General features: G+C 51.0%; 1 protein-coding gene across 1 annotated transcript in view; it reads right to left on the reverse strand.

Moving 5' to 3' along the window:
- The window catches only part of LOC122371258 (protein capicua homolog), a 118,059-nt gene that overhangs the window by 67,954 nt on the left and 31,695 nt on the right, over positions 1-18,410 (reverse strand). The window contains exon 2 of the mRNA XM_043347433.1: positions 263-1,999. Within this exon, the coding sequence (XP_043203368.1) occupies positions 263-1,961 (1,699 nt within the window). The 5' untranslated portion in view covers positions 1,962-1,999. The remainder of the gene's footprint in view (positions 1-262; positions 2,000-18,410) is intronic.

Raw genomic sequence — 18,410 nt, forward strand, 5'->3', positions numbered from 1 at the left:
CAAAAAACCTCAGGGGGGGGGCTCCTGAGGCCCCCCCCCGCCAGGAATAGGGTTAAGGTGGCCGTTTTGCCCCACTCTCCCTTACTATAAACGTATTTCACAAGCAATCCTAAGGCGATGGATGTGCCGGGCTGCGGTAGGCAGGTTGGGTGCGGCTCGCTTGGGTCGGAGCGGCGCTGTCGCCCGGACAGCCGCAGCGCCCACCCGCTCAACGCCGCCAGCTTTCACCCAGTCCTCCGGCAGCGGCCAGCTGCGCACTCACCGTCCGGTCCGAAGTTGATGTCCTCTCTCTTCAGATCATCCTCGCTGTCGTACTCGGTGTACGCCTGTCGGCGCAGGTCGTCGCTGCCAGACGACGGCGCCGTCGAAGCCGACTGTCCCGAGATGGGCGTCACTGGTGTGGTACCCGGCGGCGTCACCTGAGTGGCAGGCGGGCCTCCCAGCGGTGCCGGCTCATCGAGCTCCTCGAACCAGGGCGGCTGCAAGAGGCGCACGGCCGGCCGCGCGTACCATCGCTCCAGCGGCCCCTCCTGCGACAGCACCTTGATCTTGAAGAGGTGTGCCGGCCGGTTGGCGGCCACCACAGTGCCCTCCACAAACACCATCTTATCGGCGTCGACGCGCACGGCCACGCGCAGGCCGCTGCTCACCTGCGACGACAGAGGCGCCGCGTCGCTGATGACGTCACAGCGGCCCGGCTCGGACACGTTCGAGTAGATGAATGGCTGCTGGTGCCCGTCAAACAGCACACTGACGTCGCACGTGCGGTACACGCCCTTGATGACGCCCGGAAGGTAGTAGGTCTCACGTTTGGCTAGCACGCGGTGTCCGCGCCATTCGGCCAGAGTTGGCATCGGCCTCGCCGGCCGGCTCTCGCCAGGACTGAACATTGACGGCTTTAGGTCGCGGGCATCGCGCACCAGTTTCGGTTCGTGGCTGCTGTTAAGCAGCGGCAGCGGCACCGTTTGCGGCCGGCGGGGCTCGGCGGCGCGCACCGCGATGCCGCGCGATATCTCCAGGATGCGGCGTGTTTCATCCAGTCGGCGCTGCTCCTCGGCCGGCCGCGCCGCCGGCCGCTCCATGCGCAGTCCGTACGGTGGCTGGTCAGGGATGTGGATCTGCACGGGCAGCAGCGGCGCCGGCGGCAGCAGCGGCGAGAGCTGCAGCTCGGCGGCGCGGCGCGCGCCCGGCCGCAGGTCCTCGCCGCGGTAGCCGGACGGCTCAGAGTCCACGGCCGGCAGGTGGGCAGCCGGCGGCCGGCCGGCGCCCTCTGCCGGCTCTCGGCCCTTGGACAGTAACACGCAGCTGGAAGTGGTGAGCGGCGGTGGCGGCGGCGAGTGGCTCGCCTGCGCCGTGGCAATCAGCGGTGCTCCGGTTGGCAGCGGGCTGGTCCGCGAGACCGGCACGTGCGTCACCAGAGACAGCGGCGGCGCCGACTGAGCGTACACAGTCACGGCGGCCGGCCGCGGTGGCGGCGACGTGGCCTGTGACGCCGTCAGCGGCGGCCGCTCCCACGCTGCCGGCCGCTCGGTCGCCGCGCCGTCCTGCTGCATACCCTCCAGCTCCGCCGGGTTGAACTTGCGCTTCTTGGGCAGCTTGCGCACGTCGTGGACCGGTTGACTGGACTCAGTTGGCACCGGAGCGGCTGGGGCGGGGGCAGGGGCGGGTGGAGCGCCACTCCCCGCTGGAGTGACGCGGCCGCCATTTGCGGAGCCGTCCACGCTGCCACTGCCGCCGCACTCGTTAGGCGGCGGAGCCGGCTGGGGTGCCGCCGCCGCGCCGCCGCCGCTGCTGGTAGACGGCGCCGGCTCGCGGCCCATCACCTTGGCCAGCTTCCCGGTGCGTTTGCTGTCTGGCTCGGTGTCGGCTGATACTGAGCTCGGCGCCGCACTGGGCTCCTCAAGGCGCCGCTTACCACGCGCCTTCGGCGATGCGGACGCTCTCTTCTTCTGCTTGGGCATTACTATGCACTGGTAGCTGTCGAATCACATGAACGGCCCTGCGGAGATCAAATACCAGTCAGAGCCGCCAGCACAGCATTAGGGACGGGCTAGGCGTCAGCTGGGCGCGGCACCACCGGCCGCGGCACAACGACTGCCGGCGGCCGGCGGCGGCCGGCCGACGCCAGCGCCGTCTGTCGGTCAGCCCGCCGGCGCGGCGGCCGACCGCGCCGCTACATACCTCCGCCCGCAAGGTCAGACGGGTCTCCTGCACCGGTCCGCCCGTGCACTGCCGCCTACCCCCATCGGACGCTACCTCAGGTAGCGGCGGAACACCTTCATGGGGGGCACTGCCGACTTTTGGTCCCATTCTTTCCATGCAACGTCCATAGGGCTAATGTTAAAGGGAGATTATGACCTTTTTTCCACAAAATCTGAGTTAGGACCATTTTCTGACAAAACACAACAAGTTATAATGTAAATTAAAACCATTTTGCTCAATTCGGTACCTTGCCGCAAATATCTCAACTTGAAGTCACGTTAGCGGGGAGCGCTGAAAATGACCGTTGAATAAGTACTTACATCACTTTTTGGTACTTGCATGTAATTTTGTAAAATGAGCGTATTCATTACATTTGATCTTCATCACATCTAGTTAGTTAATGGTCGTCTATAGTGCCTTCAAAAGATATTCATGGTTTGGGGGTGGTTTATGTCTAAATTTACGCAACTATTTTTCCTGTTCATCATCTGTCGCCATATGCTGCTATTTTAGTAGCAACGACTCAATTTTGAATCGGTCCCGCCGACTGCACAATAAAAGAAGATAGATACAACACTTTTGCGGCATCACTGAAAAACTTATGCAGTACTGTTATCAAAATTCTCATAACACCGTTCGACAAACCTGAAGTCTTTTTTGAAATAAATATGCTTGTATTTTTCGCTTCAGGCTCTGAGGCCAAAATAATGAATTTCGTAGTCGCAATCGCAAGATTTGGCTGCGTTTCTGGCGCATGCCATTCATTTGTGGCGCAAAATAATACTTGGAAACAAAGAAGAGTAGGCACTATGTACCCCCGAATTAGAATCTAATTAATTCTAAACCGAATTAACTCTAATTCAAATTAGAATCCTTACAACCAAGCAACGACAAGGCGATAACATAAACAAAAACCCAAGCGTCGCTGTTTGAAACAAAAGCGCCATATACTGCGACTTTTTTTTATAGAGAAGGACAACGCATTTCGGTGGGTGTTACAAGTACTGCAAGTACTGCTTCTTTTTTGCAAAAATAAAAAACCTTTTTCACATACGAAAATGTGCTAGAAAATTTTCATATTTTATAGAAACTACAGTAGAAATAGTATAGATGTCGAGTAATTTTTATTTAAGAAAAAAGAAAGCTCATTATCTCCCTTTAAAATGCCAAAATCAAAGGGGGCACGGTGCCCCGGTGCCCTCCCCGTTCCGCCGCCTATGTATGTATTATTGCTTCCAAATTAAGCTTGATCCTCACTTCGCTCCAGTACGGAATTCAGCCAGGACACGCATCGTAGGTCAAAGGTCAAGGGCACATATGGCCGGCGGGCGAGACCAGCGGCCGAAACAGAAGTCGCTGTGAGGCGAGGGCAGTGATCTGACGCCGGCCTGGGCCTGCACGATGTCTGATAATGTTTTCTGCTCTACTGCGGGGTGCTTTGACTGCGCTAGTTTCAATATTGCGTGTAATAATCATAAGCACAGTATGATTTAAAACAATAATGTCAATATAATCTGAACATATATTATAAACATTTTCAGATAATTGTTAACCTGCGCCAAGCAGGTGCTCGGCGCCAACCACCTCCCTCCCCCCCCCCCCCACTAACTCGGCTCCTGCAGGCCACGCCCACGTATGCGACACGTGTAAGCGGCATTCGAAAAAGCTCGAAAATCTTAAAAAAAACGACTGTTTGTTTGCTTCGTGCAATTGGAAAAATAATGTCTGAGAAGGCACTCTCCTCGGCCAGCGACGTCTAGGACATAAATTGATTCCCTGCTTCAGAAAATGTGAAAAGGTTTAGCGTAGGTATAAGTCCGTGTAGCACTCAAGTTGCCAAGCGTGTCAAATATTTTCTCACCCGTAACACGCCCATCCAGCGCTCCCCCACCCAATCATCGGCCTGACCCCTGCACTGTGGCGCTCTCATCATCCCTGATTGGATAGAATGTGACCCAGCTATGCGTCACGCTCACGTGCCCGCCATTATCACAGGTCATTCCCGTGTCCCTGCCCCAGGCGCGGACTGACAGTCACAAGGTCCACGCACTGCTTCAGTCTGACACGCACCTCACCGGGACAGCTACCCTGGCGATACGGGAGGGGTTCGGGAGGGTAGGTATTCAATGCAGTACTAGAGCCAGGCGCGAATCAAGCTTAAAGGTAGTGTGCCAGCTTTCTTGGACCGTATGGAGTTAATGGCCCAGATAAGGAGAACCGGATTTTTAGAACTTATCCATACCTTCAAAACTCATGGAAACGTCTTAAATTCTTCAAATTTTGAGTACCCCAGTGCGAAATTCGCCCCGACGGGTTGTCGGTCGTACCCCAACCACATTTCACACCACTATGAACAATAAATGCACACACTGAAATCGCTATTACCGATATGCTCATCCAATCAAGTTTCGATAAACCCGTTCATCATCATCTCCTGCGGTTTCGAACACGCCTGTTAGGTGGCTTCTGATGCTCGTTGAGGTCGGAATTTCCAAATACGCGTGGTGCGTCGGGCCGCGCGCTCTGACTTCGGCCAAGAAAAATGCGTCAGCTGATCATTGTCACTTCTGCCACTTGCGTGTGGTGAAATGGGGTCATAACTTATAAGACGGCTTTTTCATATCAATTATTTTACATAAAATCATATTTCAAACCATAAATAATGTTCGACAGCCAAATAAAAGAAACAATACCAATACGGGCTTACAGTTTAAGGCTCGACATTGTGTTGTCTACGATTAGACAGCTGATAACTCATTCCCGTACGTCGTATGGTCGTAACACTATAATGACCTTTGCTTATTGTCACAAGTGCGCCGCATTCGCGATTGTTGCCCGACGCCTGTTTGCAGGTGAGCCCACTACAGTTGTTATACATATCTAAAAACCGAAAAACTTTTAGGCGAAAAAGGCACTATTCCAGGCCCATTTTTGATTTTTTTTGCGATATTAGGTAAAAACAGAAGCTTCTTATCCTAGGAAAAATAAAATGGGAAATCTTTCAAAGGTGGCACACTACCTTTAAAGGTATGTATAACAACTGTAGTGGGCTCACCTGCAAACAGGCGTCGGGCAACAATCGCGAATGCGGCGCACTTGTGACAATAAGCAAAGGTCATTATAGTGTTACGACCATACGACGTACGGGAATGAGTTATCAGCTGTCTAATCGTAGACAACACAATGTCGAGCCTTAAACTGTAAGCCCGTATTGGTATTGTTTCTTTTATTTGGCTGTCGAACATTATTTATGGTTTGAAATATGATTTTATGTAAAATAATTGATATGAAAAAGCCGTCTTGTAAGTTATGACCCCATTTCACCACACGCAAGTGGCAGAAGTGACAATGATCAGCTGACGCATTTTTCTTGGCCGAAGTCAGAGCGCGCGGCCCGACGCACCACGCGTATTTGGAAATTCCGACCTCAACGAGCATCAGAAGCCACCTAACAGGCGTGTTCGAAACCGCAGGAGATGATGATGAACGGGTTTATCGAAACTTGATTGGATGAGCATATCGGTAATAGCGATTTCAGTGTGTGCATTTATTGTTCATAGTGGTGTGAAATGTGGTTGGGGTACGACCGACAACCCGTCGGGGCGAATTTCGCACTGGGGTACTCAAAATTTGAAGAATTTAAGACGTTTCCATGAGTTTTGAAGGTATGGATAAGTTCTAAAAATCCGGTTCTCCTTATCTGGACCATTAACTCCATACGGTCCAGGAAAGCTGGCACACTACCTTTAATTTGGAAGCAATAGTACAGGTCTCGCGGGTTTTAGCGGTAGGTCGCTCGGCGGGCGGGAGGGCAACTACACCTTTTTGCGTTGTTCGATGGCCATTGCCAATCAGCAAAACCCATTCGTCCGATCAGCACATAGGTGGCGCCAGTGAGAGGCATTCTGGCAAAACCTTCAGCATATGGGCAAAACGGAATGCTGATCCCACTCCACAGCTCGTCAGTTGGTATTACCTTCGCTATTCGCCATAACTGATTGAGTTCCGGCAAAACCTTTGACGATTTGGATAAATGCTTCGTCATTCGTTAATATCCCTTCGTCGTTCACCAAAACATCCCCATGCTAATTTCGGCATTCCTCATAACATTTCGTCAAAACTAAAAACAGATCGCCCCTTTACAGAGAAGTATAAATATGACCGCGTTTATACAGTGCAGTGTGAGGCATAGGTGGCGAAACTTGTAGACCATTGATCTACATAAAAATCGGTAGCGTTCATGAGCGCCATAGGTACAATGTAGATGGACGTAGGCCGTAGCTGACATGTTATCGGCTGATTGAAAAATGGACAGGCAACAGAGCAACAGGCTGGATAAATTAACCCCGCCTCAAACACCAAGGAACAGGCAACAGGCTGGATAAGTCAGCCCCGCCCCAAAAACCAAGGTGTCCGGCAGGGCCCGGCTTGCCATCTGTCAGCCATTCCCTCGCGAGTCCGACCGGCGCGGCCGCCCGAAGCGTTGTCCCATGACATCGCACGGGCAGTGACGCGATAATGACGGCCGACTTCGTGGTTTGTATCGAAGCGTTTAGGAGTCCGACGCTCAAGAGTCTACATGCCTACTCGGTATGGCGCCGGCAGTCTCCTTGTAGCTATGGTATAACTGCCTTTTTCGGAATTCAATGGTTAATTGGTTGCAAATTGCGCTGGAACTGTCATAAGCCTCATCCCTGAATGCGTGATTAACGTTAAACATTGAATATGGCTAGATAAGCACTACATCATTGACATTTTGATCATTGACGAAAGTTTTAAATAAACAGTCATTGTTTACGCACAGTACCGATGAATTTTGCACATCGACTAACCATTTTGTGAAATGTCGAAGCATTATGACAATCTGACAAAGTGTTTTGCCCATGACGAACATTGTGCTCAATGACAAAGAGTTATGCAGAATGGTTAAATGGAGTCCAGCCTGTTTTGCCGACCGTCAAACAGTGATGCACACCGCCGATGGGTTATTCTGAATGACGCTTGTCCAAACTGATGCCGAAATGGTTATGACGATTGGCCATCGAACAACGCAAAAAGGTGTAGTTCCGCCCTTGTATCGGCGACCCTTTGCTCCGCCCAGTTACGCACGAGCGTGTACTACATCACGTAGTAGCGTGGGGGAGGGGAGGGCTAGGGTGGCAGCGTGTGTAGAGGCCAGAACCGGTTTCTACCGCCTGGGCCGGCGACCCGTCATGCGGTCAGGAGACAGGGATAGGTCAGAGGTCGCATACAATGTGCGGTGCTGTGCCCCGTCCTCTCCACGTGCTAGGACCAGCGCACGACCCCGTCCGTTGGCCAATCGGTGTTGAGTGGTCAAGGTCGCCCGTAGCCAGCGGGCGGGGTGAGCCGACAGCGTGCCGATCCAAGGTCGCGAATAGTATTAGCCGGTTACCAATGGGGCCGGCAGACGGCTGTTGGTAACCGGCTGTTATTTCTTGGGGACGTTTCTGCTAATTATCCGTGGCCTGATGAGGCCGGACATCGTGTCACACTACAGTTTTATTTTCTGCCGCACTATAGTTCCAAAACTACCAGACACAAAGCTTACCGCAGAAAATATTGTATGGATTTTTGACATCATTTTTAAAAGATAGGCATTTGGGTTCTAGTTACACCAATGTTATTTGTTGTTATCTTTGTTATTTTTAAAGCCAAATCCATATGAGTCGGGTGAAGAAGCATAAAACCATATGCTAGGAGATAAATATGCCTTCGCCTTCGACTTTTAGGGGGAGAGGGGTCCGAAACGACCTTTCTCCCTTTTTCAATCCATGTCTTCCTAAGTATTGTAGATATCGTCAGTCGTCACCAAACTTTCAGCGACCCTCTGGGCATCAATTTTACACCATGCGGGGCCGTCTTTTTCCAAAGAGTAGGTATGATAGGTTGGCCAAAAACGACATCAGAATAACGTCATGGGTCTGCAATTTTCGACAAAAAAAGAGAACTTTTGCGGGAATAGCTGCCACGCCTACAGTTTTGAACATAGATAAAAATGTGTAACACAATACGATGTATACCTATCATTAAAGTATATTATTTCAGCAATCATAATATTATTTTCCAAAAATAACCGAAAGTTGTCTAAACTTCCAGAAAATCTTGATGTTATAGAAGCTAGCCCGCGCCCCGTAGGGGGAACGCCCCCTTGTCCTTTTCCGTATATACCTATCTCCTAAACGACTGTAGATAATAGATATCGTCACCAAACTTTCAGGGCCCCTCCGGTTATCGATTTTACACATTAATTGTGACCAAAAATTTATCCAGAGGCTATGATAAGTTGGCCGCAAATCTGACGTCATGTTCTGCCATTTTCAACAAAAAAAGGTTTGGCGGGAAACGATAGTTTGGCGGGAAAAGAAGATAGAGAAAAATATTCCGAACATACTCCGGCTTCAAAAATCGACTCCGACTCCGACTCCGACTCCAGCTCCGACTCCGGGCATTTCCCTTTAAGTCCATATCATGATAGAAAGGTTCATGTCGGAGGTCTTTTTATATTTCTTTATTCTTTATTCTTTATTTCAATTCAACACCAACGGGCAGCATACCCAGTAACAGGTGCAGTCATTTCATAAAACTCAATAAATAGACATACACATAACACAACACAGAAAATAATACAACCGCAAACACAGTAAAATCTGATGACTGATACCACCTTGAAAGACACGGTTACGAGAATTCAGTCATCTGTCAGACTCCCATCACATGCCGTTTCACTCTAGTTCTGAATTCCATTGCGCCGCTCCCCCATACATCCACATCTCTGTTTACATCAAGAAAAGCGTTGCATGCCTTTGGTATGCGGTTGAAGGCGCAAGAACGAACCGTTTCAACTCTTGCAAATGACACAGCGAACAAGGCCTGAGTGCGTAGTTGGCGGGAGGGTACAGCGATGGGGAACTTCTCTACCAAAAACTGCGAGTCTATCCGGTGCCTGTGGACATTTCGTATAAACATGATATCATGCTGCTTATGTCGGGCAGTAATGGTGTTGACCTTAAAGTATGTGACGAGTTCACCATAGTCCAAGGAAACTGCTGCATCTACACGGCAGCGGGCACAGAGCCAAACTAGAAACTTTTCCTGGACACGTTCGATCCTTTTCATATGTGTTTGAGCCGTTCCAGCCCACACCACGCTGCAATATTCCAGAATTGAACGGACATTTGCAAAGTAAGTTGACATGATGGCACGATGGTTCGCCAAACTGAAAGATCGACCGCGCTTTCCTGTCGCGTACGTGCGCATGAGTAGTCCCAGAGCCATGTTGGCCTTCCGAACAGTGCGGTCTACATGCTCGCCAAACGTGAGCTTCTGGTCTAAAATACACCCAAATCTCGAATCACTGTAACGCGCTCAAGCATTACATCTCCCATCGCGTAAGCTGCCATTACAGGATTGCGCCTCAGTGTCAGACTCAGAACCTTACACTTGTCCGGGTTCAGAGTCAGTTTCCACATATCCGACCACGAGCAAAGGGAGTCCAGCTGAGTCTGCAAGAAGTGCGCGTCCGTCAGACTATCAACTCTACTGTACAGTTTTACATCATCCGCAAACATAAGGACATCGGTCTCAATCACATCGGGTAGATCGTTTATAAAACAAGCAAAGAGCAGAGGTGAAAGTAGACCGCCTTCTGGAGTTCCTGAGCTCACATTTACCCAGTCTGAACACTTCCCCTGAACCACCACTCTCTGCTTTCTTTCAGACAGGTATGAGGAAATCCAATTTAAAGCTTTGTCTGAAATTTGATACGATGATTTGAGCTTGTGAATCAGTAAACTATGGTTGACAGATTGAAAGGCCGAACTATAGTCTGTATATATAACGTCTGTTTGTGATCCGGCAGAGATGTTGGTCCAGGCTGCGTGCAATAGCGTACAAAGATTGGTAGAACATGAACGGCCAGGCATGAAACCATGCTGCCGTTCAGACACGACCGGTTTCACATGTGCAAAAAGCTCGTTAAAGACGATCCGCTCCAATACTTTTCCAAAAGTGGTAAAAGTGACACCGAACGGTAGTTGCTGGGACACGCTTTGGATTCCTTCTTGTGAACTGGAACGATGTTTGCACATTTCCAGGCTCGCGGGAAAGTTCCCTGTTCCAGTGACAGTTTACAGAGTAGGGTGACGGGCATCGCCAGCTCAGCCGCACATTCTCGTATCACTCGAGCACTGACGTTATCTGGGCCACACGCCTTAAGCGGGTCGATGCTAGTCAACACGTTTCGAACAGTGTCCTCTCCAACGTGAAACGAGCGCAGCGGATCTAACTCATAGGCGGTGATCTTGCCTGAGACAATCATTCGCGCGTTCCATGGCCTTACATCGCAGTTCAATAGATACTCTAAAAATAGCATTCAGTACCATAAGCAGTTTCTAGCACAGCCGGTCTCCTGGTTTTTCGCTGAAAATGATCGTCCAAAACAGAAACCTTGCCTTAGCTTCGACAAAGTCTGGTTTGGGAACATCAACGAGCATAATATTTCCAAGCAAACATGTGTAAGACATGACTTTGAGCTATGCCAAATTAACTTCGACCCCGGAGTCGGAGTCGGTAAGATTTTGGCGACTCCGACTCCGACTCCGATTCCGGTTAAAACTATCGACTCCGACCGACTCCGACTCCGACTCCGACTCCGACTCTGCAGCCCTGGCCGGCTATCCAACGTCGTTTAAATTTTGAAAATCGGCCGGTAACTTTCCGAGATCTTGGGGGCGGGGCGAAACGCCCCACCCCCCACCCCCACCCCACGGGTGGTAGGGTCCGCCGATAGCCCTACGGGGCGCGGTCCATCGATATGCCAATTATCAGATCAATAGCTCGACTTTTTGGAAAACTTATGGTGAAAAAAAATCACAATTGACATCAGTTTGTAAACCTCCCATTTTCGGCCGATCTATGCTGATCTATGGCAGCTACGATTTTTTTTTTTGTTGTATACAAAATATAGACATACGTGGCGATCCGCCACTTATGGCGAGTTGTTCGAGAAAATGAGGGGAGGGGTTCGTTCGACCGTCCTTTCAAGTGCAAATAATAATTATTATAAAAACGGTAACATCGGAAAAATACAATTCATTGTTTCTTTCTCAATAAATTATTGTGGATTATTTCTTAATGATAGATCATTTTAATAAGCAAAAGGTATTTTTAGTTGATCTGAGGCCAGTTTTACCGACAGCAAAATCGCCGGCTGCCGGAATATTTTGCCCTTGGCGGTTACCTTTTCCAATCATTACTTATTATATATTTAGGGGTTATTAGTTGACCTTGAGGGAGACTTTAAAAAAATACTGGCAGCCGGCTATTTTTCTGTTGGTAACACTGGCCTCAGCACACTTCCATTATATTATATGCCTACACCTATCACCCTGTTCCAGCTCTTCCCAACCCCTGCTTTCATAGACATGCCACACCGTCACCGGCCGAGCTACAATGCTGGCGGCGAGCGCCTCACCCCTCCCTTCACGCTAAACAGCGCCGGGCTCTCGTGACCTCTGGCCTCACCGCCCGAGGGCTCGGCCGTTGTCCAAGGACGCCCTGCGCGCGGGCCGCAGTGATAGCCTCTGCTGAGTCCCGCTTCCATTCACCGTTTACCACGCGCTGGGTTCATTCATGCCTCTGTGTTTCAGCGTCCTACCCGTTGGGTGGCGCCACTGTAGTCATAGGCGACTGCAGGGAAGCCGCGGTCAGAATGCCCCAAACGGCGGATTTTGAGGTTTTCTTTAAATTTCTCCGAAAATATCCGGCATACGGTTAAACCTTTTTCCATGATCATGGTAGGGAGCTATACAAATAAATCGGTCACATCTTCAAGCCTACAAAGCTGAAGACGAAAAAGATATAGCCGGAAAGGTAAAACCTACCCTTAACCCTCGCCCGTATAGGGGGGGGGGGGTCGAACGGACCCCCCCCCATGGTTTTTCGCGAATAACTCGCGTAAAAAGCGGCCGATCGCGACGAAACTTTCAGTACCCTCGCGTTAATCAATTTTACACCTACTCTGAAAATTTCATGACCCTGACCCCAATGACCTTTGACCTGTGACCTACTTTTCGAGACCATGTTTGGCCGGAATCGCGATTCGGCGTATGTCGGCTCGCATTAGCCGCGCGTTTGCAGTCTTTTCGTGGTTTCAAGCGTTCAAACATGTGATATGATGTTGCCCCCATGCGTTAGGGTGGGTGTCAAGGTCACCTGAAGGTCAGGTCAGGTCATTGACCTTTGATGACCTCGGTTCACTTTTTCGAGTTTTACATGTTTCTAGGCCAGTTTTTGCAGCTAAATTCGAATTTATCAACCATTTGAACATTTACGAAGTAGTTTTGGTGCCTTCGTAACATGTTGCGAAGCTGTCAGAGGCGGTTGACACCTACTAGGAATACCCGGCAGGACCCCTACTGGTTGACCTGACCTGACCTGACCCGACCTGGACTAAATCCATGAAGACATCATCTGTGATCAAAACTAACATGATATTCGTGATCAGCACCCCGAAAAACCCCGTAGCAGCCACACTTTACGACGTTCTAACAGGTCCCGATTTTCCCGACTTTTGGGTCATTGGCCTGACCTGCAAGGTCAACCAATGACCTAGGACCTTAAAATTAGGTATCATCGGCTTCCTCTCGTCACGGGCAACACGCTCGTTTTTTCCCCGAAGCTCTAGCTCGATCAGGGGCGAAACGGCAAGGGGGGTCCAACGGACCCCCCCCCCCCCTTATACGTTCGCGGCTGGAAAAACACCAATACGGGCGAGGGTTAAAACCCGCAAGACCTGTACCTCCACGTCACAGCCCAGCACTACATCCGCAGCGCACTGCCCCCACTATACCTGCAGCCCGAACAGGCATATGTACAGTAGGTCTATTAAAAAAGTCCCCAGCACCAGTGGGCGCTGCCTCCGCTGAGCCGAACCCCCGTCTGCCTGTCCCATATCGCGCCGGGCTCAGGTCAGATAGGGTCAGCGGGACCGCTCGGTCCGGCCCGCGGGCGGTGGACGGGCGGCCGGTAACGCTTTCTGCCAGCCAGAGCTGTAGAATCCAACACACGGGACGGCCGCCGCTCAGCGCAGCAAAACCGGTGTTGAAGAATGGCAGTAGATGTTCATGGCCACAATGATTATGAGAAAGTCATTGTTAGCCCGTGCCCCACAGGAATGCCTATGCACGCCCTGTTGGAGGGAAAATGGGGATTGAGCATCATTCTTATAACTCAGCTTTGGGCATTTAAGTGGCATTCGAAGTAGCGTCAAAAGTCGCAAAAAGAAGAAGAAATATACTTCAGCCAATTTTAGATCGGGTCAGAGCCAGAGGTCATGTCACCAGAGGTCATCGGTGGTAAAATTTTGCTTGGACAGGGTGCGTTGCGCGCACCGGTGCATTGGGTTTCCAGTTTCCATGGAAACATCAACAGACTCGGGAGCTCGCAACGCTAGCGTGGAGCCGAATTCATATCAACCGCCGCAACAATGCAGCAGCGCAGCGCAGCGCAGCGTGCTGCAACGCGGGGCCGTGAAACACCGCCCAGGGCTATCCATGTGTCAGGGCAATCCAGGGGCGGTCGCAGACTTGGAGTTTGGGGGGGCCAACTTGGCAAAGGGGCCCCTGCGCTGACCCGGGGGGCCCGGTGCTAGCTTAAAGGGGCCCACGGGCGTAGTGCACGGGTGCAGAAATCCAGGCCATGGCCGGTGAAGCGGGGGGGGGGGGGGGTAGGGAGCGGCACCCGAGCGGAGGCTCATTGCGAGCTTTGATGTTCCATGCCGAAAAGGTACCGATAAGTGTATTTTAAAGCATTGATAATGTCAATAACTCACGCAAATGTGAATAGACTACCGCAAAAGTAAAGACGGCTAACTTTGCCATTTTCGGAGATCATCGTGCTACACTTTTGACAGTGGGTCATCGGTATCTGTTCACTGTTCAATCACACGTGTTCCGTTTCATTTTCGTTTTTTAGGTACTTGAGCACAAATGTAAGTTTTGAAGACCATTACAGTAGCAAATGCTTCGAAAGATGGATAGTGGGCAAAATATCCTAAATTTGTCGTGCTGCATGGAAAGTAGTGTTGCTGAGAAAAGGGGGTTTGTTCCAGATTATTGTGGATGCAGAATACATTGTCTGCACCCTATGCAGAATTATTGTTGGTGCAACTGCGCCCACTGCACCCATGGTTCCTACACTTATGGGCCCATCGATAGCGCTTCGGCGATACCTATCGCCTAGATGCTGCAATGGGGCCCTTATAGTACGGTGTCAGACCCCCAGAGGCCGGTGTTGGATCCAAGGGTCAGCGAAGGGCCTCAAAGGCCCCAGGTAGGGCCCCAGAGGCTAATGTGGGCCTTCAGAGGCAAGTGCGTGACGTCCAAAGGTAAGGCTTGAGCCCCCAGAGAACATAATAGGGCCATCAGTGGCCGGTGTAGAGACCTCATAGGCCAGTTTGGGGCCCCCTCAGAGGCTAGCGTGGGGCCTCAGGTGTCGGTATGAGGCGCTTAAAGACCGTTATGGGTCCTCAGAAACCGGCATCGATCCTTCAGAAGCCAGTACGGGGCCCTCAGAGGCACATAAGGGTCAGTTTGGGTCCCAGAGACAGAAATAGGACCATCAGAGGCCGGTGTGGGACCTTAAGAGGCTGGTTTGGGCCCTTAGGGGCCAGTTTAGGGCCCTCAGAGACCAGTACAGGGCCTCTAAAGGGCAGTTTGAGACAATCAAAGACCGAATTGGGCACTCAGAGGCTAATCTAATGTGGGTCTTTACAGGCCAGCATAGAGCCCTCAGAGGTTAGCGTGGGGCCATAAAAGACCGACATGGGCCGGCGTTGGACCCCAAAGACCAGTAGAGGGCCCTCAAAGGCCAAGAAGATGGGCCCTCAGAGGCCGATGCGGGCCCTTAGAGGCCGGCATCAGGTCTTCAGAAGCCCGTGTGGGGCCCTCAGAGGCTAAGGTGGGTCCTTACAGGACAGCACGGGCCCTCAGAAGTCAGTGTAGGGCCCTGAAAGATCGGCATGGGCCGGCGTTGGACTTCAGAGGCCAACAGAAGGCCCTCAAAGGCCAATATGGGCCCTCAGAAGCCGATGCTGACCCTCAGAGGCCGGCATCGGGTCTTCAGATTCCAGTGCGGGGCCCATAGAGGCTAATGTGTGTCCTTACAGGCCAGCATGGGCCCTCAGGTCAATGTGGGGCCCTTAAAGACCGGCATGGACCGGCGTTGGACCCCAGAGGCCAGTGGAGGGCCCTCAAAGGCCAAGATGGGCCCTCAGACGCCGATGCGGGCCCTGAGCGGCCGGCATTGGGTCTTCAGAATCCAGTGCGGGGGGCCCTTAGAGGCTAATGTGGGTCCTTACAGACCAGCATGGGCCCTTAGAGGTCAGTGTGGGGCCCTAAAAGGCCGGCATGGGCCGGCGTTGGACCCCAGAGACCAGCGGAGGGCCCTCAACGGCCAAGATGGGCCCCAGAGGCCGATGCGGGCTCTCAGAGGCCGACATCGGGTCTTCAGAATCCAGTGCGGGGCCCTCAGAGACACTTAAAGGTTAGTCTTGGGACTCGAGAGACAGAAATGAGGCCACCAGAGGCCGGTTGGGCCCCTGAGGCCGGTTTAGGGGCCCTCAAAGGCCAGTGGAGGGCCCTCAGAGGTCAATGTGGGTCCTCAGCGGTCAATGTGGACGCTTGACCGCCACTGAAGGACCCTCAGAGGTCAGTGTAGGACCCTCAAAGACTGGTATGGGAGCTGTTAATGGCTGGCGTGGGTTTCTCGAGCCTCGTGACAATCGAGTACGGGCCAGGGCCCCGTACGGCCATGGGGGCCCATCGGTTGTTTGGGGGGGCCAAATGATATGATGGCCCCCCTGATTTGCCTTTTGGGGGGGCATGGCCCTGATGCCCCCCCCCCCCTGCGACCGCCACTGGGGCAATCCAACCCACGTGATGGGCTCGGCCCCAGCGGAGCATGAGGTCCAGGACTCCCGCCCAGGCCCCCTGTCTCCCCCTAATTCCTGTCATCCTTCCCACTCTGAAATCGACCGAGCCTAACCTAACACAGCAATCAGCTCGTTTACCGCTATGTCTGAATAATATTGTCAGATTTAATAAAGGCGAACGGCTTAGCACGTAAATAACAGCAACTGCCACCATCGGTATTATGAGAAAACCAATTGCTTTTCCACAAACACTTAAAAGTTTTTAGCTTAAAACTTGCTTGAAATTAATTTTACCAGCCTCGTGTTCCTCTTATTAAAAAACGCTTCGAATGAATCAAAAGTTGATCTTTAAAGGTCATTTGAAAAATTTGGCCTATGTTCAAAGACATGACCTGACCAGAAATGGTCATGATGCATAGCAGGATATTAGATTCGTATCGTGGAACTTTACGAACACTTTAGATGATTTCATAACTTAAGCATGTCTATCAAAAATAATTATGACATGGCTCATATATAAGCTGGGTGTGTGATCATGCTCACTAGTATGTTTAACGCAACTGATAATGTTCTGTTGGCCACAATTTCTATATTTAATTTATTCTCCCGGATTTCATATTTTTATTAATGACACCTTGACGATGTCGAGAAAAAAACACTTAGGAGATTTAACAGCCTGAGATACATTCAGTATAAGGAAGGGTCAAGGGTGCTAGATCCCTTCCGTCCTCGCTATCCTCAGGAAAAAAACAATCCGCATCGCCCCTAGTCTTCATGCTTCCCTCTCTGGACTGGAGGTCACCCCACCAGCCAACCTGTAGTTGATGTCGGATCCATTCCAGGACACATACTCCTCTTTGGGTGACCGTTTGGGAGACGGCTGGACCGTCCCGACGCTCGACAGGGCAATCGTCCCACGGGAACAGTCTCGCTTCCGCAGATCACTGTCGCTGGCTCGCACAACCCAATTACTACACCAGAGCATAGTTATGTCATAGCTCTGCAAGGGCCTTTTCAGACTGAAAAAGATGGCTCTCAACAAAACAAACAATTTTCTCATTCAGTATTGTATCTCATCAAGCACCACATGTTTTCAGAGTGTTTATTATGCATTCCGTCCAAAAAAGCGCAGTTCAATTTTCTCACATTGACTTGAGCGATCTCAAAATTGACCCGGCCTTTCTGTCAACAATGTCAAACTTGCAAAGTAAACGTTTCAAATACATATAGTGTTGCCCATTGAAATCGCTGAAAGTTGTAAAGCGATCGGTTAGTCGGTGTATTTAGATATGATGAGCACAGGAACTTTCCTTGAGGTAAGGTCACTTGACGTGACCTGGTGTTATGACCTTGAATTGAAAGACTTGGGCGAGAAAAATGGGTTATTTGAAATCTGAAAATGCTAGATTTTAACAATAATTGCAAACACTATCCCGGCCAAATAGTGAGTGAGAAGGGAGCGATCCCCCAACCCCATGTTTAGCTCATGGACTATAATTGAGCTAGCTGCTAGAGCCTCGCGGAAAAAAACGAGCGCTTGCTTCGTTACGTGACGCAGCGACTGGTACCCCATTTTAACCCTCGCCCGTAAACAGCGATCTGCCACCTTCGCCCATGCAGGGGGGGGGGTTGGTGCGACCCCCCCCCCCCTTGGCGTTTGAAAACGGAGCGTCGTAGAGCTTAGCGGAAAAGACCAACGGATTGCTCTCGCCGAGATCTCGCGATTGGTGGTATATTTTTTTGGTCCTAGGTCAACATTTGACCTACTTTTGACCGGTCAAAAGTCAAATTTTCGGAAAAATAGACTTTTTTCAACTTTCCGCGGCGATTGCGGCAAAACGGTGGGAGATATCGACTTAAAACCTTCACTATCGTGTTCCTTGATCAATTCTCTATCGTTTGGTATGTATTTCGTTTCCCTAGCTCTAAAAATGGCGCGTTGGGAGCGCCGGAACTCGGCAAGGTCACAGTCGGCGGCAGAAATTCGAAAAATCAAAATTTAAATTTTTGAAATCTGATTGTATTTTTGGATTTGGAAGGTCCATTTGCTCCCTATAGAAGCTAATATTGCTGCATATTCCCATTGAGGTGACAAGAATTAGCAAAATAGTGGTTCGGGCGCTTTTCAAAAATAGTACCGGACGCTGTTCCTCTTGTGACGTCATAGCTCCGTGACCTGACCTGACCCGGTCAAGTTTCTTATACCATATGATAGCCAATACTTGCCCCAACATCATGGGAAGTTTCATCACGATCC

The sequence above is a fragment of the Amphibalanus amphitrite genome, unplaced genomic scaffold (genome assembly GCF_019059575.1).
Source record: "Amphibalanus amphitrite isolate SeventyFive unplaced genomic scaffold, NRLGWU_Aamphi_draft 001223F_arrow, whole genome shotgun sequence".
In the NCBI taxonomy this organism is placed as follows: Eukaryota; Metazoa; Arthropoda; class Thecostraca; order Balanomorpha; family Balanidae; genus Amphibalanus; species Amphibalanus amphitrite.